At 38.8% G+C, this 26,555-nt stretch overlaps 1 protein-coding gene across 7 annotated transcripts; it reads right to left on the bottom strand.

The window, feature by feature from the left end:
• Positions 1–24,760, bottom strand: mthfd1a (methylenetetrahydrofolate dehydrogenase (NADP+ dependent) 1a, methenyltetrahydrofolate cyclohydrolase, formyltetrahydrofolate synthetase). 7 transcript variants are annotated; one of them, XM_017692596.2, is made up of 28 exons: positions 24,397–24,755; positions 23,609–23,718; positions 20,138–20,222; positions 19,676–19,735; positions 19,542–19,595; positions 19,295–19,431; positions 18,094–18,194; positions 17,541–17,677; positions 17,211–17,322; positions 16,994–17,121; positions 16,541–16,638; positions 15,021–15,194; positions 14,472–14,608; positions 13,977–14,023; positions 13,771–13,878; positions 13,622–13,696; positions 10,997–11,089; positions 10,656–10,790; positions 10,467–10,535; positions 8,160–8,271; positions 7,784–7,923; positions 7,440–7,481; positions 6,494–6,594; positions 4,379–4,556; positions 3,722–3,829; positions 3,299–3,451; positions 1,645–1,733; positions 1–160 (listed from the first exon to the last, which is right to left on the bottom strand). In XM_017692596.2, the coding sequence occupies exons 1-27, from the start codon at positions 24,463–24,465 to the stop codon at positions 1,659–1,661; spliced, it is 2,838 nt and encodes a 945-aa protein (XP_017548085.1). In that variant the 5' UTR covers positions 24,466–24,755; the 3' UTR covers positions 1–160; positions 1,645–1,658. The 7 variants fall into 7 exon arrangements, with proteins under 7 accessions (XP_017548085.1, XP_037393858.1, XP_017548087.1 ...); XM_037537961.1 differs by having other exon boundaries at positions 24,431–24,754; XM_017692598.2 differs by having other exon boundaries at positions 24,249–24,753.
• Positions 24,761–26,555: the final 1,795 nt, after the last annotated feature.

Genomic DNA, 26,555 nt, shown 5'->3' with positions numbered 1-26,555 from the left:
ACATTTTCTTGGAAAAAGGTCAACTTTAATTTTACAAGAACCGGTACAGGCACAGACACATCAAATACAATTGTGCTGACTGCAACTACGGTCTTCATACAGGGTCACCAAAAGACTTCATATTTAAACTGGATACTGTCGCACTGACGTCAGGTGCAACCTTAAAGGAAAACAGCAGACACAATGCATAAACATTTCACTGGAAACATCAATTATAAGTTTAAAACAAATTGACAACCTTAAAACAATCACAACATATGTCTGTTGAGTTTTATTAGTATTCTCAAAATCAGGCTTAATGCTCAAATACCTATAGTTGCAAAGACTACATTAAAGCTGTAATGTACTGGAGTATTCAAAAGCCAGAGACCACCATTCATGCATTTTATTTCTAGTCAAAAAAAGCCAGAAGTACAACTTATGCATTTTTCAAAGGATATTTCTGAGATCAGATATACAATAATCCACTAGCATAAGGAGAAAGAAAAATAAGTTAATAAAAGAGGAGTTTTCAAAAATGTAGTGCAAAAAATGAATATAATATTAAGAAAAAATAAGGCTCCTAACCACTGCGCAAGACTTGGTTGACCACCAAAACTGTCCCCATCACATAATCAGTACTTAAAGCTGCCATCTTTGAGAGAAAATCATGTCAATGTCAAGAAGCAGTACTGAGAAAAGAAAACGGATAGAAAATAAAAAATCTGCAAATCAAACAACAAATTGGCTGTTGTTCTCAGAACAATGGACTAATCAGCCCAGAGTTCAGACCTCAACATCACTGAATGTGTTTGGGAATACTTAAATCACAAGAAGCAGAAAATGCAAAATATCCCTGCATAGGTCTTTAAAACTCCCAAAGCAAGTCTCCTGAAAAGAACAGAAGCTGTAATAAAGGTAAAATGTGAACATAATAATTAAAAATGTGTATAATATGCTAAATACATGTTAGATGTTTTCTAAATGTTTTCTGCTTTTGCTTGATGCTGAACAAATGAATAACGTGCACCTAATGACTGTTCTGATTGGAAATAAATAAATGATGAGTGGTCTCTGACTTTTGCACAGTACTTTATAAACCTGAGATTATCTTCAGTCTAAATGAAGCAGAAGCAATGAGCTGCAGGTGCGGCAAGAAAACATACGACTGTCGCTCATCTAGGTCAGTAAGGATCAGAGAAGTAAAATATATCCAGGATAATAAGTAAAATGATATCATTTGTAGTACTGAGATTTTCATGAAAACCAGTGAATGTAGACAGTGTTTCAGGCATATTGTGCAATAATATACCAACATTTGGGGTCCTAACTCCTGCAGAATTCAACATTACGCTCTTCACCTAATGATCATACTTTAGACCCCCATATTCAAAGCTGCAGTGTTTTGTGATAGACAGGTTGGATAACACAGAGAAGCACTTAATTATGCCATTTTTCAGAGGAAGCACAAAAACTATTCTTAGACTGGTCTTTTTTAAGGAAGAGAATAAACACAGATTCACTGACATGAATCATTGACCAATTGTTTTTTTAGCAGATATAACACTTTTATTTACCTATACTTAAAAAAACATTATGCTGTATGTATAAGCAAGTGAGATTATTATCCTTTTTCCTATCTGCCTTATTAACTGGCCAACTTACCCAATACAGTGCAGTTACTGGCTGTTACTATACAGGTCATTGTTGCCATGAAAACAGGGCCATGTGGGTTCTTCGGAGCAGTCATTTGTCTGTTACACAGTTTACAGAAAGCAGTTCTAATTTAGTAATCATGGAAGACACAGGCAAATGGCATCTATGAAACTAGAGCTTGCTTTTGTAAAAGATTAATGAAATCTTCCTGTAGTCAACAGAAGAAAAATGGTCAACACCATCTGCTATGTTCAACATATTAGCTCACATCAACCAGTGATGCATGCATCTCTTAAAGACAGGCCAGTGCTTAGAGAAATCACAAATACAAAGGTGTGATCAATAATACACACAAATGTGCTAAGGTCACTTGGACCAATAGTAGCTGAGCTGTCGAGGTGCTCATGCTCTGCGCAGACTTGCAACCTAGCAACGCGTCTGGATAAAAATATCCACTACATACGTGACCAATCCGAGCCACATTCTCTCAGTCTCATCAACACTGTTGACTCATCCCACTGACAGACTGGATAAAGGAGCTGATTGGAATCGACCCTCACTCCTATTATTGGCTACAGTATCTATTATAAATTAAGGAAGATTCATTTGTTTTTTGTTGATGTGGTGTGTCAGTGATTTGTCATAAATAACAAATACATAACACCTAACTATGACAATAGCAGCAGCACATAACAGAACCTGTGCTTATTATACTAGTCTAATAACTAATAACAAGTACTCCAATTCCATGACTATACAATACAATATACTACAAATATAAAAGTAAATATACAGTATCAACTATATATCACTAAACATCACATTTACAGCACTGTGTAAAAGTCAGAGACCACTCTTCAAACATTTCATTTCCAGTTAAGTTTAGTTAAGATTAGTTCTTAATTTCCATTCAAAGTATATTTTTGAGATGATTAGATAAAATAATCCACTTGTATGAAGAAGAGGAAACCCAAAGAAAATTAGGTGAAACATCAGAAGATACAAATCAGATAAACTATCAGATAAACAGCACTTAAAAGCTTTTATCTGTGAGAGGGAAAATCAAGCTCCACTCTTGCTTTAAAAAATCCACAGATGGTTCTGTCCATCCTTCCACTGTGAGATAACAACTAAACGCTGTGAGTCTTAAAGGATATGTAGCTGTCAAGAAGCCCTCACTAAAAAAAAGAAATAGACAAAAAAAAAGAAGAGAAGAAAGGTTCGGCTGCAGAAAGAAACCTAAACTTCTGGTGGGCACACTAAATACAAAAAATACTGACAACTTACTTTTTGTAATTTTCTGCAATATGTATGATTTCTGTTCTTTTTTCCTGGTGCTAAATAAATGAATAACTTTTACTGAATTAAATACATTTCAAGGCTAAGAGCATGGTAGTTGGAGTCCCATCTTCTCTACATCTTTTAATAATTTATCAACTTCAGTTCTGAAAAGTCCAGTTTATTCACTTATTTATCTTTGTCCTTGCCCTTCTTTATGCAAATAGATTAGAGTTTATACAGTCTCCTCAGAAACGTCTGCTGAAAACTTTAGAACTAACTGGAACTTAAATGAATGATGGGTGGTTTCTGAAAGGCATCACACTAATGGTAATGGCAGATGGCCTTTAGGTATTTAGGTATACTGAAGTAAATGGAAACTTACTGTGACTGTCAGAAGGGAGAGAATGCCTGCTCCCACAAAGACCTGGACGTCTATAATCGGCAAGGTAAAGTCTGTGGGCACAATTTTCTTCTCTGGATCATTACCCAAGGATGATTGGGTCTTCATTATGCACACTGGAAAATTCCCAAAGCCCTTTAGGAAAAGAATAATAAAAATGAATTATCAAATTATAAGATTATAAAAGATGGATTTTTTTAAAAATCATACCGTATGTGCCAGTGTCATTATTCTCCTACCTTATTCCCCTTTTGTTGTCATGGAAGAACACCATAGATTCACTTAAGTTTATTTAAATCCTCCTCTGATTACATATGTTGACAAATCTTTACAGTGAAAATTGCTAAATTACACGCTATTAATTGATCACAGTGTCTATGATAGTGACTTTGGATGAAGACGCACCTGTTTCATGTAAAATGCCAGTTTCTCTTTAGCTTTTGGTGAGAGCTCCACATCCTTAACGCCATAAATATTCTGTGCCACCTTCTGAATCTTCTTTATGACTGGCAGCTACAAGATCACATTAATCTCAGTCAAATTCTGCAAGCAATCCATCTGTTATGGTGCTGTAGATCATTGCTGCTGAAATTTAAGTGAGTTATGTGCAGTGAACTGTTTCCCTGGGGGTTATATTTAGGCCTTGTCTATGAGGATTGTGTGCATGATATAAATATAAGCTGATAATGAAACAGCTCTATGTAAGAGGTGCTAATTGAGATTCTCCAAGGGACACATGATAAGGCAGTGCTGTTCAGTTAAGGAAGTATACAAATCAGACTGAAGAGATTAAGAATCACTTAAAAGGCTCCCTGCCATGAGTGATCATCAGTAAATGCTTTGCATCCTATTAAAGACCTTTAAAAGTTAAATTCTCAGTCCATAAGAGTGCACAACTATGTTCCTGAATTACACCTTAAAACTCCAACTCAAGCTCATTATGCTGTTCTCAACAATGACACAATTAGATAAGCCAATCATGCTGATGCTTTGCAGTGTTGCAGCAGACTTCATCACATTTTCTTTGTCAAGCATACGTTCCACCACAAGCACTTGTTTTACCTCAAGTTCATATAGGTAATGAAATTGGCTTGGTAGCTCTGCTGCTTTCTGAACAGCTTGTGCCAGGGCAAGTGCTCCAGCTCCCCCATCAGACCAGTTAGTGCACAGCACTGCATCAAACACCCCAGCCTGCCTCGCCTGGCTACACACCAGCTCCAGCTCAGCCTTTGTGTCAGAGCTGCAGGCAAAGCGATCAGAAATTAGTTACAATCACTTTTGAATATTCTATCAACTACAGTTACTATTTAACCATATAACTAGGACAGACATTTAAACAACATTTCCACATTTCCACACTTTTCATTTAGCATGGCTTAAAAAGTAAAGAACAAGGTAAAAGTACTGGAGTGGCCATCACAAAGCCCTGACCTCAATCTCACAGAACATGTGTGGACAGAACTAAAAAGGCATGTCAGAGCAAGAACCACCATCCTGACTGACCTATACCAGTTCTGTCAGAAGAATTGAGCCATTAAAATGGCAAAATATTGTGAGAAGCTTGTGGAAGGCTTTCCTCAGCGTTTGATTCATCAGGCAATTAAACAGCAATGCCACCAAACACTAACTACAAAACCAATTCCAATGAAGTTGGGATGTTGTGTGAAACATAAATAAAAACAGAATACGATGATTTGCAAATCCTTTTCAACCTATATTCAATTGAATACACTACAAAGACAAGATATTTAATGTTCAAATGGATAAACTTTATTGTTTTTTGCAAATATTCACTCATTTTGAATTTGATGCCTGCAACACGTTCCAAAGAAGTTGGGACAGGGACATGTTTACCACTGTGTTACATCACCTTTCCTTTTAACAACACTCAATAAGCATTTGGGAACTGAGGACACTAATTGTTGAAGCTTTGTAGGTGGAATTCTTTCCCATTCTTGCTTGATATACAACTTCAGTTGCTCAACAGTCCGGGGTCTCCGTTGTCGTATTTTGCGCTTCATAACGCACCACACATTTTCAATGGCAGACAATTTTGGCCTGCAGGCAGGCCAGTCTAGTACCCGCACTGTTTTACTACGAAGCCACACTGTTGTAACACGTGCAGAATGTGGCTTGGCATTGTCTTGCTGAAATAAGCAGGAACGTCCCTGAAAAAGATGTTGCTTGGATGGCAGCATATGTTGCTCCAAAACCTGTATGTACCTTTCAGCATTAATGGTGCCTTCACAGATGCAAGTTACCCATGCCATGGGCACTAACACACCCCCACTGACAGTGGTTTTCACTGACAGTGGTTTTCTGAAGTGTTCCTGAGCCCATGTGGTAATATCCGTTACAGAATGATATCGGTTTTTAATGCAGTGCCGCCTGAGGGGTCAAAGGTCATGGGCATTCAATGTTGGTTTTCTGCCTTGCCGCTTACTTACAGAGATTTCTCCAGATTCTCTGAATCTTTTGATGATATTATGGACTGTAGATGATGAAATCCCTAAATTCCTTGCAATTACATGTTGAGAAACATTGTTCTTAAACTGTTGGACTGTCCATCCTTGCTTGTAAACGACATTTCAGAGATGCTCCCTTTATACCCAATCATGACACTCACCTGTTTCCAATTAACCTGTTCACCTGTGGAATGTTCCAAACAGGTGTTTTTTGAGCATTTCTCAACTTTCCCAGTCTTTTGTTGCCCCTCTCCCAACTTCTTTGGAATGTGTTGCAGGCATCAAAGTCAAAATGAGTGAATATTTTCAAAAAACAATAAAGTTTATCTGTTTGAACATTAAATATCTTGTCTATGTAGTGTATTCAATTCAATGTAGGTTGAAAAGGATTTGCAAATCATCATATTCTGTTTTTATTTGTTTTACACAACATCCCAACTTCATTGGAATTGGGGATGTAGTATGTACATTTTAAGTGTATAACACTCTTATATTTGCTATTACTTTGTAATGATCTTGTATGGAAATAAAGAGTTTGAAATTTAGAGTTTAGAAGTCAGAGCGTATGTAGAGTTTTGGCCCCAACTGTATGAACAGCCTAAAAACACACAATCCAGGAAACAGCACATCCAGGGAACTATAAAGCCCATGAAAAAAGAAAGTACTGTTAGTATGTAAAGAGAAAAATCAGGTGAAACATTTGATGTGTAACCTGAAAGTGTTGACAGCCACCACTACTGGCAAACCATATGTTCTGGCTTTCTCCACTTGTCCCTTCAGATGAGCACAACCTTTTTCCAGCAACTTCAGGTTCTACAGGACAGAATAAAGCCATCATTTCATACCACCCACCCCTATGCTCCATCACTTTACTCACACCTACTCATTCCAGAAGAACAGGGCATGTTTACTTCATTCTCAATACTGAACCAACATTAATCTTAAAGGTCTCTTGAGATTGCAACATTTTTTATTAAAAAATAATTTAAAAAGAGGTAAACACACACATGCAATGATGCACTTTTTTTCTTTTACATCCACTCTTTCTGTATATATAACTCTGGCTAAATAATACTTTACGTAGGAGATGCGGAGGCTGGATGCAAGGTTTTAGTCCAGGTTTACAGCAACCAGAGTAAACAGCCAAATAGAGAGAACAGGAGTATCCAAAACAACAACAACAACAACAAAAACATTTAGGCAGAACCTAGAAAAGCCATAATTGGGAAGCACAGCAACAAATGCAAATACAATGGATCAACAGACAGACTAACAGAAATAACCAGGAATGCTACATAAATAGCAAAGGGGGGACGGGGCATAGGCTACATTTTCACAAACAGGTAGTCTTAGCTTCAGACACTGCACACATATGTAAACAGAGTGTCTGATATATTTTACATGATAAGATAGTATGGAAAGAAATGACAGGAGTGGGGACTGGAAGGGGCTGGTGACATTGACAAATTCTACTCATAATACACCTATATATGTACTTTTTCAAATTATATTACTGTTTTGTGGATTTTTTTTTTTCCATCATGAGGAGCCACCCTATAACATATATCCCTATAACATCTACAGTGCTAAACACAGACCTAGCTTGGCTCTGCAACAAAACCAAACCAACAATGAACTCTTGGATCACTTGAGCTTACCTCCTCTGAATACTGTTTAGGCAATGGAAAGCCTGCTGTGATCTACAAGAAAGCAAAAATAATTACAATCACAAGTCTTTTCCTCTGAAACATATTACCTGAGCCATGAAGACCAGGAGAGTTATCCACTTCTTCATGGATGGAAAAGTACTGTACCTTATTAACACATGGGACTTTGTGGAGAAGGAGTGTGTGGGAGGACTAGGCAGCTTAATTTCGCTGTCATGCCTTTAATGATGTAAGGACTCTTCTCACATGCATGGAATTGTTGTGATCTCACACCTCTGCTAAAGGTGATTAAAGTCATTTTTATTTTGGACAGGCTGTAAATGGCTTAGACTCACCCCAGGGCCACCCCCATGCATCTTGAGGGCACGGACAGTAGCTACCAACACCACCACATCTGGCTGCAGGCCTGACGAGCGGCACTTGATGTTGAAGAATTTCTCCATGTCAGCGTCAGCACTGTGCAGAGTCTCCGTGACTGAAGCAATATGACAGAGAAGAGTGTTAATGTTGCATGTGCTTACAATTCAAGCTACTTTTGGACATTTGCTTACAAACACTATTTACTATTCACTGTTCTTTTATATTTTAACACTAATTCGTATGTAAAAGTGACAACATTTAACATAAAATGATTACTAAATAAACAGTTTAGAGTTTAATCAGTTCTAGTGCTCTTAACTGACAGGAATTGAGTGACAGAATATGCCTCACCCACAAAGCCCTGTGGGCCCACCAATTTTAGAGCTATTTTGTCTGCCACGACGGATGCATTGCCATAGGCGATATCAGCAGATGGGCTAGTGTGAACAAATACTGGGGTCCCCTGAGAGAAGAAGTGTGATACATACAGTGAGAGTAAAGTATGTCACAACTAGCCATCATTTTCAGTTTAAATTGATGATTTTGAAGGAGTTATGCAAGAACCAAACTTGGGACTAAAGAACATACCTAAAAAAAAAAAACAGCTCCATCTAACATCCAGCCACATAAGATAAACACACCTGGCTTTTTTTTCTTGTTTTGACAATTCATGCTAATAACTAACTAACTACACCCCTCTTCCTTCTTTAATTTATAATTCCAAATATGTGCAATGTCCTTTCCACCATTGTTTTATCTCAAATTTCCTTGGATAACATTGTACATCCAAAATCTGTTTTAAAATAGTCGTTATGCGTTAATAGTGACAATGTCTGTCCAAAATCTATTTTACAAAGTCAGCTCATTGGTGACCCATTAATAAATGTTAATGGATGTCCTTAAATCCATTTTAAAAATGAATGTCGTTAGTCTCCCAAGCCAGATTTCTGCCTCTCATCACAATATAGTGTGCTTTGTCTCTTAGCAACCATATACTTTTATACGAAAGGGGTAGTTTGACTGACATGCAAAATAACTAAATGCAGACCATAGGTCCAAATGCAGAACATGCTGATGAAATGTGGAATTTCTTAATTTCCTAAACTAATAGTGGAAATTACCAATATTTTCAACATAACTCCAAAATAATCCAAAATAACTATGTAACTCTATTGGTTGACTTTAGAAATCAATGGTATTAATGGGAAATGTGTTCCCCCTTTGCTTCAGTAACAGCCTCTACTCATCTGGGAATGTTTTATACTGAATGCTGGAACATTGCAGTGAAAATATGACAAGCAATGAAAATATGAAAATATGACAAGTGATTTGAGAGGAAAGCCACTAACATATCCTTTTACCCCACATATCCCAGCCACTCCTTGTTCCATCCTCTGTCATCTGGAAAGAGGTACTGGAACATCCGAGCCAGAACCAACAGGTTCAAGAACAGTTTCTCTACCCGAGCTGTCAAATTGGTCACACTGGCAGCATCAACCTGTGCTTAACAACAACAGTACAGTCTGTTAATGATCAGCCTGATCACCCAGCACTCTACACACTGAGCTCCACCAGCTCAGAGGACTGTATGCTGTGCACTTCATCTCTGGCTAGCCTTATTTCTAGTATATTTATATATTTATACTGTTACTGTTTATTTAAGATGCTACCTGAACATTATGCTGCTACTCTGTACCTGTATTGTACACTTTATATACAGATTACTGTTTACATCTCTTTATAAATAGTACTTCTGCATTTACTGTACTGTACTGCAGTTCACCAGCAGATTTCTGTCTATATACCTGATACACTTGAATATCTGACTATGCACTAACTGTCTATACATCCAATACACCTATAACATTTGCCTAAGCACATCTTGTCTACGTTTGACACCTGTACCTACTGACTATGCACATTTTGTCTGTCTTTTACTGTCTTTGTTTACTCTGTTTACTATGCATCTTTTATTACTGCTCTGGAAAGTTAGCCCGATAGTGTTTCGTTATACTGTTCTACCCTGTATTGTATAATGACAATAAAGTTGAATTGAATTAAATTGAAAATTTGATTGCATTCCCCCATAAGAGCATTAATGAGACCAGGTACTGATGTTGGATGATTTGCTTTGGAAGATAAATGCCACTCCAACTCATCCCAAAGGTATTGGATGGTACTGTATTACTCCATCACTACACAACCCAATACTGCAGGGCTTTATACCCTCTACTTGATGCTTGGCAGTGGGCATGGGGCAGGGTGCTGGAGCCTATTAAGTGAGTGATACTTTTTTTAATCCCACAAACAGGGAAATTCCACCTCCACATTTAACCCATCCGTGAAGTGAAACACCACATAAACACTAGTGAATACACACACACTTGCCCGGAGTGGTGGGCATCCCTATCCGTAGCACCCGGGGAGCAGTTGGGGGTTAGGTGTCTTGCTCAAGGAGCAAGTAGTGTAAAGCCGTCTTAGTAAAGTAGAGGCTGTTACTGCAGCAAAGGGAGGAAAACCGTTAATACCCTTCACTTCAGAAGAAATATTGGATGATTGGGTGTCTCCTAACTATTAGACATATGATGTAAATATGTGTAAGGAAAGTTAAGATATCGAATCGTAACATCAAGGATGAAAGTGAACCTTTTTTCATACCTCCAAAGTCTGCATCAAACAAGGCTTCAGGGCATTGTTCAACAGCAGGGCTAGGGCACCACTAACACCCTGTGAAAACAAAAATGATGGGACATAGCTCATATACTCACACTAGTGAATTAATTAATCGGCATACAAACACACATTCGGCTTTAAGCAGACAAACATTTTCACATCACAGACACTGACCAGGTCCTCTGTGGTAATGAGCTCTTCATATCTGCTGATAGCTACCACCACCTTGGCCAGTCTGTTCTGCAGGTCCTCTGCACTGCTGCTCAGAGACAGTATAGCCATGATCTCATTCTTCAGCGAGGCAAAATCCTGCCACACATGTTCATTCACATATTCATCTTCACATAACAATTACTTTTTTTTCAAATAATGTCCTTCACAATCAGTACCTCTGAAACTCAATCAACTCAATGTACTATAAACAGTGAAAGAACATATTGGTGGCATTTGGACAGAAACAGGCAAAAAGCAATAAATGGCATTACAACGATAATTACTTTAGTGCTGATACATACCGTTCTGGCATCTGGGTTAATGTCCAATCGGATGAAGCGTCTTATCTCTTGTTCAGTAAGGGTCAAGGGATCAGATTTCTCAATGCCTAGTTTCTGCAGACAGGTTATAAAGCCCCCCATCACTTTTCTGACATGGCATTTTAAGTAGACATATATTTTTAAAGGTATTTTTAAATAATGCTGCATTTTAAGAAACGTTTTTGTAATCTTAAATTCAGCAAGCTGACACAAATAATTCAAATAATTCGAACACCTGAGGCGTTCATTGCATTGGTATTCAAGTCTATGTTTAGTATTGGGAACAATACATTTCATCAGCAAAGGCCTACACACACACACACACACACTATATATATATATATATATATATATATATATATATATATATTTATTTATTTGTTCAAAGTGTTCAGTGTTCGTATCACAAGGAGTCGCGTTTATTTGGGGCAGTCGTGGGCTGGAGATTGTGACCGGAAGGTCGCCGGTTCGATCCCCAGAGCCGACAGCACATGACTGAGGTGTCCTTGAGCAAGACACCTAACCCCCAACTGCTCCCCGGGTGCTGCGGATTGGGCTGCCCACCGCTCCGGGCAAGTGTGCTCACTGCCCCCTAGTGTGTGTGTGCTCACTAGTGTGGTGTTTCACTTCAATGATGGGTTAAATGCGGAGGTGAAATTTCCCCGTTGTGGGACTAATAAGGGTCACTTAATCTTTATATATATATATATATATATATACATACATATCATGTTTAGAAACTCTTCACAGTGGCAATACTGCTTTCACTTCTTTCAGGGTCATTCCTGTGTAGTTCCAAAAGCTCAACTCAGCCTCCATGTCACCTTTACTCTTGCTTTCCATGACAAAAAAACTGAACTAGCCAAATAAAATAACTCAGTAGATTCAATAAAAGCAACTAACTAAAACTAAAATCATGAAGGTGAAAAATTCTAATAATAACAATAATTCTAATTTGTAAGATTTACAGTGTCTGCATGATTCAGAGGGTGACAATCGTGGCATCTATAGCAACACACAGTGTGCAAGCAGCTGAGCTTCAGTCTGACTATTAATACAACGTTGCCACCGCTTGATATACAGCGGGTGAAATAAGTATTGAATACGTCACCAATTTTCTAAGTTTATATTATTTCTAAAGGTCGGCTACCAGATGTCGTTAACAACCCATCCAATCCACACATGCAAAGAAATCAAACCATAGATTTCCATAAATTAAGTTATATTTAATAATGAGAAATGACACAGGGGAAAAAAGTATTTAACACATGAAGACAGGTGCAAAAAGCCATGGAAAGTCATGACACCAGCTGAAATCTATGAGTAATTAGAAAGCAATCCTGCCACTTAGTGCAAATTAATATTGGCTGGTTCAACTGATGGCCTATAAAAAGGTGTCTAACTACTATTGTTGCAAAACATACTGATGGCATTGGTTACAGAAGAATTTCTAAACTACTGAAGGTTCCAGTGAGCACTGTTGGGACCATAATCCGGAAATGGAAAGAACATTATTTCACCATAAACCGGGCACGATCTGGTGCTCCCTGCAATATTTCAGACAGAGGAGTGAAAAGAATTATCAGAAGAGTTATTCAAGAGCAAAGGACCACTTGTGGACAGTTACAGAAAGACTTGGAATCAACAGGTACAATTGTTTCAGAGAAAACAATAAGTAATGCACTCAACTGCAATGGCCTGTATGCATGCTCACCACGCAAGACTCCATCGCTGAAGAAAAAGCATGTTGAAGCACGTTTAAGTTTTGCTCAACAACATCTAGACAAGCCTGTGAAATATTGTGAATATAGACTGGTCAGATGAGACCAAAATTGAACAAGACATTCTTGATAAAAATATGCTGCCATCTACCAGGATGATGAAGATGAAACGTGGGTGGACATTTCAGCAAGACAATGATCCCAAACACAGAGCCAAGCAAACTCTCATCTGGTTTCAGAGAAAGAAAATAAAGCTGCTAGAAGGCCCAGACCTGAATCCTATTGACAATCTATGGAAGGAACTAAAGCACAAAGAATGGAGCGGAAGAATGGGCCAAAATCACACCAGAGCAATGCATGCGACTAGTTTCTCCATACAGGAGGCATCTTGAAGCTGTCATCACCAACAAAGGCTTTTCTACGAAGTATTAAATAAATTTCAGTAAGTGTGTTCAATACTTTTTCCCTGTGTGATTTCTCATTATTACACATAACTTAATTTGTGGACATCTATGGTTTGATTTCTTTGCATGTGTGGATTGGATGGGTTGTTACCAACATCTGGTGAGGATTTCACGTCAATAGCACCTTTAGAAATATATCTACTTAGAAAATTGGTGAAATATTTATTTCACCCACTGTATTGTGAACAGCAGTAACATTTATACATTAAATTATGGTTAATTATTAAAATAAATATTGTTTTCAGAGGTGATTTTAAGAATTATTTGTATACTCGTTTGGAAACACCAGCAAGCCTGTGAAATGCTGTTGGAGCCATCCCCAGTCAAAAAAGGTCACTCACACTGCCAGCAGTCTTCCTTGAAGAAGCACTGCCAACAATATAATTCTGTTGATCAGAGTTGAAAACATTTTACCTTTTTACCTGTAACCTATTGAGCTGGGAAGGTGAAAAATATTGATGACCATCTCTGAACGGCACCAGGAGGTCAAATAAAACCTGCAAAAAAAGACCTTTTCAGAATAAGCATGAACAACCACACTCACATTAATCCACACTAGAGCTCGTCTTACCTTGTCAGAGTACTTGGTCTGGTAGTGACAGTATGCTATGATAGTGTCCACCAGCAGGCTGCTGGCAGCAGAAACAGCCTCACTGTCACCTGAGGGCTGAAGACTGACCTGGGAAACATGTAGAAAGGAAACAAATACTAATAACACAAGCAAAATGTAGTAGGGAAATCGCATTTTGTGATCCATCATATAAGAGATGAGTATACCTCCTCCATCGGTATTATTTGTGAATATCCACCTCCAACAGCACAACCTGTGTATAAACAATACAGTTCACAGTATGTCATGCAAAGCTTGTACTGAACTTTCACATATGTCTAAAGGTTTGTAGACACCTGCCTATCCAACTTTTCTTCAGATATGAAAGGTATTAATCAGGAGTTTGCTCCACTTTGCTGCAGTAACAGCCTCGACTCACCTGGGGAAGTCTTTGAAATATATGCTGGAACATTGATGTGAGGATCTGATTGCATTAGGCCACAACAGCATTAGTGATACTGATGTTGAATGATTAGTTCTGGATCACAAACGCCACTCCAACTCATCCTAAAGGAACTGGATGGAGCTCTATCACTTCCAGTGCTGAGGGGCTTTATACCTTTCATTGTCATTTGTGCATAAATTCTCATTTAAATACATTTTGAAGACCAATATCAGGGAGACTAAGGCTTTCTTAGACATTGGGAATTTAACTCTCTTACCCTTGATACCAAAACTGGATAGTGGGGACGGTTGTTGTATGGAGGCAAAAGCATTGATGTTCAGGTGGGCTCCTAAAGCTTGTGCCAACCCAAGTGTGATGGTGCTCTGGCCTTCACCAAGAGGAGTAGGTGTAATTCTGACCACATAAACAAAGATGGTATTTAGTTAAAGAAATTCAGCTTGTGATATAGCTTGTACAAATATGCTGTCAAAGACACTAATTTCAATGTATTTACATTGTTTTTAATTAAAAACTTCAGAAGCAGAAATTAGTAGGCCTCACACAGAAAGTAAAAAAATCTAAAAAAATCACAGACTAGAGGCTATTTAGAATGAAACATCTAAATGTTCCACCTTTTAGAAAAAAGGCTTCAGGACATACACCTAATGTAAATAAATACAGCATTTATGACTGTAATGAGGATTTCTGGGTGCTGGTTAAGACTAGTCACATTAGTCCCATAGTACGATCCTGACTGCTAATGATATTTAATATACAATATATCAAGATTGTTATGTGACGAAGTCTGAAAATTAACTCCAATTACCCCGTGACCAGTACATATTTCCCATTAGGTTGTTTATCCAAGCGTTTTAGGACTTCCACTCGCACTTTTAGCCTGGTCCTGCCATATGGCTCTACCTCCTTTGAAAGGAGGCCCACTTCTTTGGCAAGCTGACCAATCGGATTTCTTGGGTATGAGCAAGAGATTTGGACATCACTGTAAAAGGCCACAAGGCAGAGATAAGTTTACAAACAGAATGACTTGCAGTTACAAAATAAAACTTACTGAGCTGCTCTAACAAATCAAAATGTTTAATAATATTTCAGTGTTATTCACAAGCTGTTTTTATAAATCATAGTAAAAAAAAAAAGTCTATCTAAACTGTCCATTTTATCAATCCACTTACTATATAGGTACACTTTGTAGTACCACAATTACAGACTGTAGTCCACCTGTTTCTCTCCATACTTTGCTATCCCCCTTTTACTCTGTTCTTCAGTGCTCAGGATCCCCATGGACCCTCACAGAGCAGGTACTATTTGGGTGGTGGATCATTCTCAGCACTGCAGTAATACTGACGTGGTGGCGTGTTAGTGTGTGTTGTGTTGGTACGAGCGGATCAGACACAACAGTGCTGCTGGAGTTTTTAAACACTGTGTCCACTCACTGTCCACTCTACTAGACACTCCTACCTTGTCAGTCCACCTTGTAGATGTAGTCAGAGACGACAGCTCATCTGCTGCTGCACAGTTTGTGTTGGTCATCTTCTAGTCCTTCATCAGTGGTCACAGGATGCTGCCTACAGGACACTATTGGCTGGATATTTTTGGTTGGTGGACTATTCTCAGTCCAGCAGTGACACAGAGGCATTTAAGAACTCTAGCAGCGCTGCTGTGTCTGATCCACTCGAACCAGCACAACACACACTAACACATCACCACCACATCAGTGTTACTGCAGTGCTGAGAATGATCCACCACCCTTTACTTTTTTTTCGCAGCTTGGTGTTTGAATAATTCCGTTCCACCTTAAATGGTGCAGCCACAAAGTGAGTTGCTGGCACAAACATTAGCAAGCAAGACAAAGCAAGACATCACCCAAACAGTACCTGCTCTGTGAGTGTCCATGGGGGAAGAACTGAGTAAAAGGGGGCTAACAAATTTAACTTAAGCAATGTTAAGACACAAACTGTCCTATGCTTGAAACACATTTTAAATGTATACTCTCAGATGTACAGTTACCCTCATATTTGATTGCAAGTTAGCTTGTTGAACTGAAACTAAAATGCACATATTTGGAAAGGCATTACAATACACTTAATTTGATGACAATTAAGTATGCTTTCTTTTAGTTTTTTTATGCCTCGGTATGTTAAAAAATCTTTCTATATGTTTATTTATCTACTTTAAAAAAATACAGGAAAGTATATTTTAGATGTGTTCCCATAAAATACATGCTTTTAGTGTTCTACATATACTTCAAACATATCAAGGGCTATAAACCTGAAGAAAAGTTTTATATTTTCCTCCCTAAATGCTCAAACATTGTGCACACAACTGTACCTTGGCTGGGGTTTAAGCGGCTTTAGTTTTCTGTATGAAATGTTCCACTTTCCAGGCTTGTACATCTGCAGAAATCGCTTAGCACTCTTGACTGTATTCTGTGGAAGGCAAGAGCTATTGATTCAACTAATACAGATATCAACAATAATGTATCATCTTCTACAATTACATCAATTTTGATTATTCTAAATTAAACTAGTATGAGTAAAAGCAAGTTTTTTAAAGCAACGTTTTTTTTTCCTTTTATGGCTTTTACCAAGAAGCAGTAGGAAAAAAGGCTCCTCATGTGGCCTTTTGTAAAGCACACATTAAGACACAATGACCCAGCTGACTTCGCTGTTCGAGTAGTTGGCAAAATCGGTCAGGTGTCACACAAAAATATAACACCACACTTTTTTGTGAACAAAGAACTTCTTAATGTAAAACCAGGTCATCTTTTTCTTGGTTTTCTACCTCCATAAGCATGACAACAGTCATCGGCCCCACTCCTCCAGGAACAGGGGTGATGTACCCCGCCCGCTCTTTAGCTGACAGATAGTGTACGTCCCCAACTACCCTTTTCCCCGCCGGCTTGCTGCTGTCTGTAGAGAGGAAAACATGAGTTGAAGTTCCTGACAGACTCCATTAGGCGCCTAATGTTCAAAAAGGGGCCTGGAAGAAAAAGAAATACCTGGGATATGATTGATGCCACAGTCAATGACCACTGCACCCTTTTTAACCCATTCTCCTTTCACTAGTTCTGCTTTGCCAGCACCCACAACCAAGATGTCTGCCCTTCCCACCTGAAGAGACAACGTGAATATAGTGAGCTCTTAATTTTCTTCATGCAGAAGAAATGTGCTCAGTTACATTTTGTAATTTTGCAAATTACTGTTGCTTTATGATTTTAAATCACTAGTTTGAATGCCAGCTTTGCTTTTGTAATATCAGGCTATATAGCTAAGAAATATATATCATCTTGCTTATGTAGGTGTGAAAAAAAGGCAGTAGGAGGCATTACTTGTGCAGCAAGGTCTAGAGTCTTGGAGTGACAGCTGGTCACAGTGGCATGGTTCCACAGGAGCAGATCGTGCATGGGAGCTCCAACAATCTTACTGCGTCCAATCACCACCACATTCTTGCCAGACACTGACACACCTGCACACAGTATTAAACAGGCAATTTTGAGCTCTTACTCATCAACTGCTCTTCAAGTAACCCAAGGCAAAAGCCCCAAAAACATATGTCAGATTTGGCAGAGCAACTTGCATATTAGATATAGGCAAATTTAGTGTTAGGAGTCTTGCTTAACAATTTCATTTGTGTAGTATTGTGTGAGTGCCTGAGCAGGGAACCGAACCCCAGTTTGCTGCAAGTGAGGCCGAAGTATTAATTACTAGGCTTCACCGCTTGCTGTCCACTGTTTTAGGAACCATTGCCTTGTAATCTGTACCCGTTTTATGAGGTAAAATAGTATATTCAAACGTGTTTAAATGTGCTGATACGCCAAATTATTGATTGTAATGTACAGATGTGATAAGTAAATGTGCCTGATTTGTCTGACTGTCTCTCACCGGTCTGCTTGATGAGTTCCATGCAGCCATTGGGAGTGCAGGGGATGAAACAGCTCCTTAGGTCTCCGCGAGCCAGTTTCCCTGCATTTATACTGCTTAGACTAGAAGAGCGATACAGATAAAACCATGAGTGGTCTTGCAGTTATCAAGAGGAGCTGTAAAGTAGTCCAACCACACAGCTGGCACATTTGTCTAAAAGATTAGGACATACACATTATGGAAAATTTCAAACTGAGAGCTCCACAGCAGCTGCACAAGCAAAAAGGTAGCATTTATAGCTACCGCAGCCTGGCCAAAAGCAATATTTACACTGCACCTCATGCTCTTTCTCGCTGGCGCTCACAGATATCTGTGTGCTCTAACAGCAGTGCTTGCAAAAGCATGTTTTTCCTATTTGAAAGAAATTGAAAACCTCAAGTACTGCTGGCTGGGCACATTCAATTTAATTCCAAGAGGCAACAGATGACAGGCTCATGTTCATGCTGGATAGGATGCTACCTGTTTTTCTGCATGTCTGAGGTAGATGTGGTCCACTGGATTGATCCAAAAATACTTGCTTCTGCCCAAACCTTTATTTTCTGTGTTGTTAGACTAAGGGTAAAACCAGAATGCTATTACCAACATATGTCTTGTTGGTCTACGAAAAGCAAGAATTAGGCCAAGTGGTTCTCAGGCAGTGAGTGGATTAGAGAGCCAAATGAAGTGGACTAGAAACAGGTGAGAAATGGTATGTGTGGCAGGTGGCTTGAATGTTACATTGGAACACATTTTATGTAGAGAAGAAAACGTTTGAGACCCCACTACTGTTTTTGAACAGCTGTAATAGCTTGAAAGAACAACACTTATTAAAAAGAGTCAACAATGATTGCATAAAAGAGGAGGCTGACCTCTGTAAGAGACCATGATAATAGCTTTGTGTGATGGCTACAAATCATCTTTACAGTGCCTGATCTCAAATTACTCTATGCTATAAAATGTATGCAAGCTGTACAATCCATGAAACCATACAGAGAAGCTTTCTGTACACAGACGATAAGTAAAGGTCTTGCCTAGGATGGATCAAACGTGGTCAATACAAAGCACTGGGCAGTACTCACAACTTAAAGGCTTCTGAATTGACACTATGAATTGATTTTCCTTTACAGTGCTGAGATTTTTGTGTCAAATCATTGTTTTCACAGAACTGCAGTACATATCTCACCCATCCACGTCCTTGTCTGGAGACACTGCATTGGTCACTTTCTCTGTGTCTATTTGATTGATGGAGTCCAGAGGTAACTGGACAATGAGACCATGGACCGCAGGGTTATCATTTACTGCTTCTATGTTCCACAGCACCTGAACAAACCAAAATTATAGTCTTTTCCCCACTTGGTGTGCTTTCATTAGAAAAGATGAAATGATCACTTTTTTGTTGCCAGTTGTGGCCCAGAGTTTGTTCTGCTTACCTCATCTTCTGTGGCAGTCTTTGGAAGCCTAATGTGGTTGGCATCAATTCCGATCTATAAAAGGCAGAGCAAACATGAGTGGAAGAGTCAACACAACATCTAAGATCAACAAGGCTACATTCATCCCCACGTACATCAGCTGCCGCCTTCAGCTTCATACTAATGTAGAGGTTTGAGTCTTCTCTGTCTCCAACCTAGAGGGCACAGAGATGAATGACTTCATTGATAATATCAATTGCAAACAAATAAACAACTCAATACAGCTATTTTGACATTGAAAACTGTTTAAAAAAACAGACTGCCAAGGGTAGCCAAAGGATAATGAAGCCTTATTCTGAGTCAACACTACATACAAACATTCTAGGTCCTGTTTGTCAGCATATTAAAGCAATTCATAAAGAAGCGTCTTTTTTCCATTTAAGACAAAAGAATGAATAAAGAAAAGTGAGTGGCACATTACCAAGTGGCCATCTGGAGCAAAGTAACAGGGAAAAGGATAGAGGAGGGAGGTGGTTCATATTTTCAGAGGAGAAGAGATTATTGGCTTCATTATCTTGAAAGAATGGATCAGAGAAAAAGAACAAGTGCCAACTGACTTGCAGCACCACTAAGCCTGGTCTAAAACCAGGCAGATGACTCTTCATCTCTGCCACATCCTTCTTCAGATGCTCCCTCACCTGTCTTTACAAAATATAACACAGTAAATACACCATGTAGAATTAAAACACAGAATAATAAAAAAATTCAAATAAACTCACACACACCCCATACATAGAGTACTGTGCAAACATTTAGGCACTTAAGAAAATTTTATTTAAAAAAAATAAATAAAAAACTATTAATCTGCTCTGTAAAACTTGAGTTAGGTCAACTTAAGTTTGAGGAAACTCATATAAGCAAACTTAACATGTTTATGGTTATATACACCTAAGTAAATTAAGCAAACTGTACTAACACCAGTTATTGTGTTAATCTTAAAATGAGTATTTTAGACTTGTGTATATGGATATTTAATAGTTGTACTAACTCAATACAATTACTTGTAAATTAAATGTACTGCTAGGCTAAACTAGGCTATTTTTGTAACAAATTCACTTTGTATTGCAGAAACATGATGATAACAGACATTGATGACAATGTCTTCCCCCACTTAATATTACTCTGGACCATTTTGCCAACAACTGACAGTTCAGCCCAGAGTCCAGATGTAGTTACTGCATTCCGTCACCACAGAACTGCAGTCAGCAGGTGGGAACTTGACACCTCAGTTTCCTCAACACTGATTTTCAATCAGTACTGAGTGAGAAATGACAAAAAAAATAAAAAAACAACAAAGACACCCCAGAAAAATTAGGCCGGGGAGAACAATAACACACAGATGGTAGGGGAAATGATTTTGGTTTGGAAATCATTAATTTTTTTGAACAGGCTGAATTTAGGACTAATATATGGAGTAAACAGTCATTCGCTCTAAGTGTGCATATGTATATGTAGGTAAAAGAGGAGAAAACAACCCATTATTGGCCTATTTGTATTGTATTTGTAAAAAAAATACTGAAAATAATATATTTAAATAAAGTTACCTTAACTCAAAATATGCTGAAAAATAATCTTACTCAAAATAAGTGAAGCTCAACAATTCAATTTTGAGTTAGTTTGAATTTTTCAGACTAAGGTTAAGTTGTGTTAACTAAATACTTTTATTAACATGTGCAGAAGGTTTTATAGTGTGAGCAGTAAATGTTTACGTGATCAGAAAAATACTAATTTTACAATAAATACAATTAATATCAATATGATTAGTAGTGATTTTATGTATATCAACATCCAGTCCAATTTAAATGTCAAATGTTTGCTGCTGATGGATTTCATTAATATACACTGCTCAAAAAAATAAAGGGAACACTGAAGCAACACTGATTGACAATCAATTTCACAGCTGTTGTGCAAATGGAAAAGACAACAGGTGGAAATTATTGGCAATTTGCAAGACAATAAATACACACTCAATAAAGGAGTGGTTCTGGAGGTGGGACCACAGACCAGTTCTCAGTACCGATGCTTTCTGGCTGATGTTTTGGTCACTTTTGAATGTTGGTGGTGCTTTCACACTCGTGGTAGCATGAGACGGACTCTACAACCCACACAAGTGGCTCAGGTAGTGCAGCTCATCCAGGATGGCACATCAATGCGAGCTGTGGCAAGAAGGTTTGCTGTGTCTGTCAGCGTAGTGTCCAGAGGCTGGAGGCGCTACCAGGAGACAGGCCAGTTCACCAGGAGACGTGGAGGAGGCCGTAGGAGGGAAACAACCCAGCAGCAGGACCGCTACCTCCACCTTTGTGCAAGGAGGAACAGGAGGAGCACTGCCAGAGCCCTGCAAAATGACCTCCAGCAGGCCACAAATGTGCATGTGTCTGCACAAACGGTTAGAAACCGACTCCATGAGGATGGTATGAGGGCCCGATGTCCACAGATGGGGGTTGTGCTCACAGCCCAACACCGTGCAGGACGCTTGGCATTTGCCAGAGAACACCAGGATTGGCAAATTCACCACTGGCGCCCTGTGCTCTTCACAGATGAAAGCAGGTTCACACTGAGCACATGTGACAGACGTGACAGAGTCTGGAGACGCCGTGGAGAGCGATCTGCTGCCTGCAACATCCTTCAGCATGACTGGTTTGGCAGTGGGTCAGTAATGGTGTGGGGTGGCATTTCTTTGGAGGGCCGCATAGCCCTCCATGTGCTCACCAGAGGTAGCCTGACTGCCATTAGGTACCAAGATGAGATCCTCAGACCCCTTGTGAGAACATATGCTGGTGCGGTTGGCCCTGGGTTCCTCCTAATGCAGGACAATACTAAACCTCATGTGGCTGGAGTGTGTCAGCAGTTCCTGCAAGATGAAGGCATTGAAGCTATGGACAGGCCCGCCCGTTCCCCAGACCTGAATCTGATTAAGCACATCTGGGACATCATGTCTCGCTCCATCCACCAACGCCACGTTGCACCACAGACTGTCCAGGAGTTGGCGGATGCTTTAGTCCAGGTCTGGGAGGAGATCCCTCAGGAGACCATCCACTACCTCATCAGGAGCATGCCCAGGCGTTGTAGGGAGGTCATAAAGGCACATGGAGGCCACACACAATACTGAGCCTCATTTTGACTTGTTTTAAGGACATCACATCAAAGTTGGATCAGCTTGTAGTGTGTTTTTCCACTTTTTCCAATTTTGTGTGTGACTCCAAATCCAGGCCTCCATTGGTTAATTAATTAGATTTCCATTGATGATTTTTGTGTGATTTTGTTGTCAGCACATTCAACTTTGTACAGAACAAAGTATTCAATGAGGATATTTCATTAATTCAGATCTAGGATGTGTTATTTGAGTGTTCCCTTTATTTTTTTGAGCAGTATATATATATATATATATATATATATATATATATATATATATATATATATATATATATATATATGTGTGTGTGTGTGTGTGTGTGTGTGTGTGTGTGTGTGTGTGTATACAAATACCATCATCACACAGATATATAAATAAATATGCTATATATATATATATTCTACTAATTTGTCAAATGCCTTATATGACCCTTCAAATCATCCATCAGTCAAGCCTGAAGCCCAAGCCTGCTTATATGCTGTTTGTTCTGTCACTGTAGTCCTAGCACTGATGTGCCAATATCACTAACATTAGCAATACAGTACACTTTAGTAGAATACACCGTTCATGAAAAATAAAATCATTCCTGTTCATCAAATTTGAAAAAATAAAACACATTAGGTTACTATGAAATAATTCATATACATTGTGCAAGGTAAAAGACTGACCAAAGCAACATGTTTTAGCCTTGATTTAAAATTGTTCCACACTATGAAGCACACGCATATGTTATTATACTATAAGGGCAACTGAACACCTCTGTGACCAGCAAGAGCACTTTAAAGAAACAAAATCCACTAATTAGATTATGTTTCTGGAAACCTGCACCTTGTGCAATAACTATTTCATTTAAACAGTAGCAGGCTTAACCATGTTCCAGGATGCTCCAACTCACTGTGAGGTCTTGCTGCCTGAAATGACAGTTGCTATGGCGCGTTGGCTTTCCCAGCATCTCGGGGCTCCGTGTCGGAGCCTCATGGCAGTGACAGAAAACATGTCCAGATCCTGTGGAAAATACAAGGAGAAGGTGTCAGTTAGGTTATGGCACAAACATGGGAGAAAATTATTCATTAAACCTCAGAAACCTAGTATTATTATTAAAATTCTGCCCTCCAGTGGACAGTTACACATTAATTCATTAGTTAGTTGCATAACAAATTACATTTACATTTTGTATCTACACATCTGACTTTCTTCTGTTTGAGCTCATGTCAAAGTGACCAACATGTGAAAGGCTTTTTCACCAAATTTAAATTATAATAAAACCTCTCCAGTTACATACACAAATTTGGTATTAATTTAATGCTGGATCCACATATCCACAATGATTTCTGTTATTTCAATTATCTATTAAATAATAAATAGAAATAATTAATGTGAAATTACAACATGTATTTTTTTGCCAACTCCTATGGGGTTATTTCTAAAAAGAGGCAGAGGCAGGCCTTTTAGGAAAAGAAAGAGAATAAAAGCTTAGAGCACAAATCTTGAAATGCATTGTTGCAGAAGAGGATTCTCTCATTCCCTCTAAGCACCTTCACACACAGAGCTCCTCCAGTGTTCTGCAGTGGAATAGTTGAAATACAGCTGACTGCTGACTGAGGAAAGCCAGCAAAGTCACTCGTTCTTCCCTACACAACTGTCTCCTCCTCCTGTGTCAGAGAAGACTGTCAGCCCACTGACCAGTGTCTTATCTCTGGCTTTTTCCACAGCATACCAGCTTGCTCCGGACAGCCTGGGAAAGCAGTGCATAAAAGACTTCTGTTCAGGCCCAGGCAGCTCACACGCCCTCGTGGTTGGGGCAGAAAAAGGGGAAAAAACACTTTGCAGAAAGACTGCCACCGCTGGAGTAGGGGAAGTGGGCCGTTCCAGAGCCTGGCTCACTCTTAGCCAATCACAGAACTCTTCAGCTGTGCAGGGGTAAATTCCTTGATCTTTAGAGTGCTCTTTATTCCTTTATCTCCCTATTCCTTTCCGTGAGCTGTTCCTCTCTTCAAGAAGTGTCTACGTGCAAGGGGTGGGGCAGAAGAGCTGGGAGGGACTTGGCTTAACCGTGTTCCAGTGGAACGAGCAGGCTCACACTGCATGTTCGCCCATGTGAACCCTGGTGAAAAGTCCCATCAGCCAACAAATGAAAGCTAACCTCCCGCAAATCCTTGGCTGCCGTCCAAACACTGGGGGAGTTTCTCTTTTCCTATTCTATTGCTGAAATTACTGCTGAAGATGATGAGCTAACAAACTACATTTCACATAAAAGTCAGAGAATGATCCAGATACCATTTACTGTCACTCTGAAAAGTATTAACAACTTTGTTAATCTGCTTTGTACACAGATCTACCTGCACTAAATCTAATTGTTTCATGAATGTTTAGTGTCTGAAGTTTGCTTGTTTAGGTTTGTACTTGAGGGTATGAAGCTAATGGTGTTCAAATGTAATGCAAGTCTTTGTCAGCTAAAATCTTTGGGGGATACAAACTTCTATTAATCGAGCCTAGTATCACCACTGCAAAACTAAAGAAGCAAATGTCCAGCACTAAACAGGTCTTAGCCAATTCACTACACTTGGAGTGTAAGAAATTGTGCAAATTCGATTTCTTGCTTTAAAACAGCTGATCATCTCTTTATTTTGAGGGAGGACTGGACAGCTGCATGTAACTGCTTTTCTTCCAACTGTTATTTGAACACACGTCAGAATATGTGAAGTATATTGTACCAAAATCCCAAAGCTGTTTAATTCTTTTGAATACACTATCTGCTTTTAAAATCATATATGTTCAGTGAGTTTGAAATAAGACATGATGTTTGACAAAGCTTTGCAGAAAGCAAACAGTCAGAGCTGCTTAATCCACACCACACGAGCTGGGACGTTTTTGGCCTCCTGCGGCTTCTAGTGGCGTAAATCTGCATTATTCTGAAATGCTTACTTCTGTACTACTTTTATTTAAAAATCAGCAAGAGTAAGAAAAGTATAAAAAATACACGTATGTAAATGTTTGGGCTGTGTCAAAACCTTACCAATTAAAATTTTAAATATGTACCCAAAATATACCTCATTTTGAAAGGTCAATGAGTAAAAAATAATTAAAAATAATTAAAAGATTGGTAACACTTCTCTTCAACTTTGCTGCATAACACAGACATAACTGCCTGTTATGTCATAAATCATGGCAATTGTCACATGCTGTGATGAGTTGTCATGACCGAGTATGTTCAGTGCAATAACAGAGTCAAGTTACCATTAATGATAATTGTCATGACTGATACTGTAACGTTTAACGTGATGACGGCTTACCTTACATGCTAATTCTGGTCATGCTTTATTTGGATGGTCCCCTATAGATGCTCTACAGTCACCTTAATCATTAACAAACTTTCTGGTGATCCTCAGTTGATTATTAACCATAGGTTAGGAGTAGATGAAGGTTTTGCCGCGAGGTTAAGGTGAAAGTTAGCTTTTGGGTTCGGGATATATTTAATAAACTCTTTCACACTGAACTTCAAGTACAGATGAATTTAATGGATATTTTAGTTGAATGTGCTTGAAAGGCAGACTGAACATTTGCAAAGCATCTATAGTGAAACATGTAAGTAACATTCAACTTCAAGTTCAGTGACATTTAATGACTATTCAGTCGATTGTTACTTAAATATATACTGAACATTTACAAAGAATCTACAGTTGACCATCCAAATAAAGTGTTGCTGTGAGGCAGTGCTCATAAGACATGGCACCTTCATATTGATGTTGTCGGAACAAACCCTCGTATCTCCAAAATGATAACTTTAAATAAAACTTTAAATAAAAAAAACATACTTTACTTTTATTGTAAGTCAAAGGAAC

This window comes from Pygocentrus nattereri, chromosome 4, assembly GCF_015220715.1.
Source record: "Pygocentrus nattereri isolate fPygNat1 chromosome 4, fPygNat1.pri, whole genome shotgun sequence".
NCBI lineage: Eukaryota > Metazoa > Chordata > Actinopteri > Characiformes > Serrasalmidae > Pygocentrus > Pygocentrus nattereri.
The sequence above is the reverse complement of the archived record's forward strand: the minus strand, read 5'-3'. Positions and strand labels throughout refer to the sequence as shown.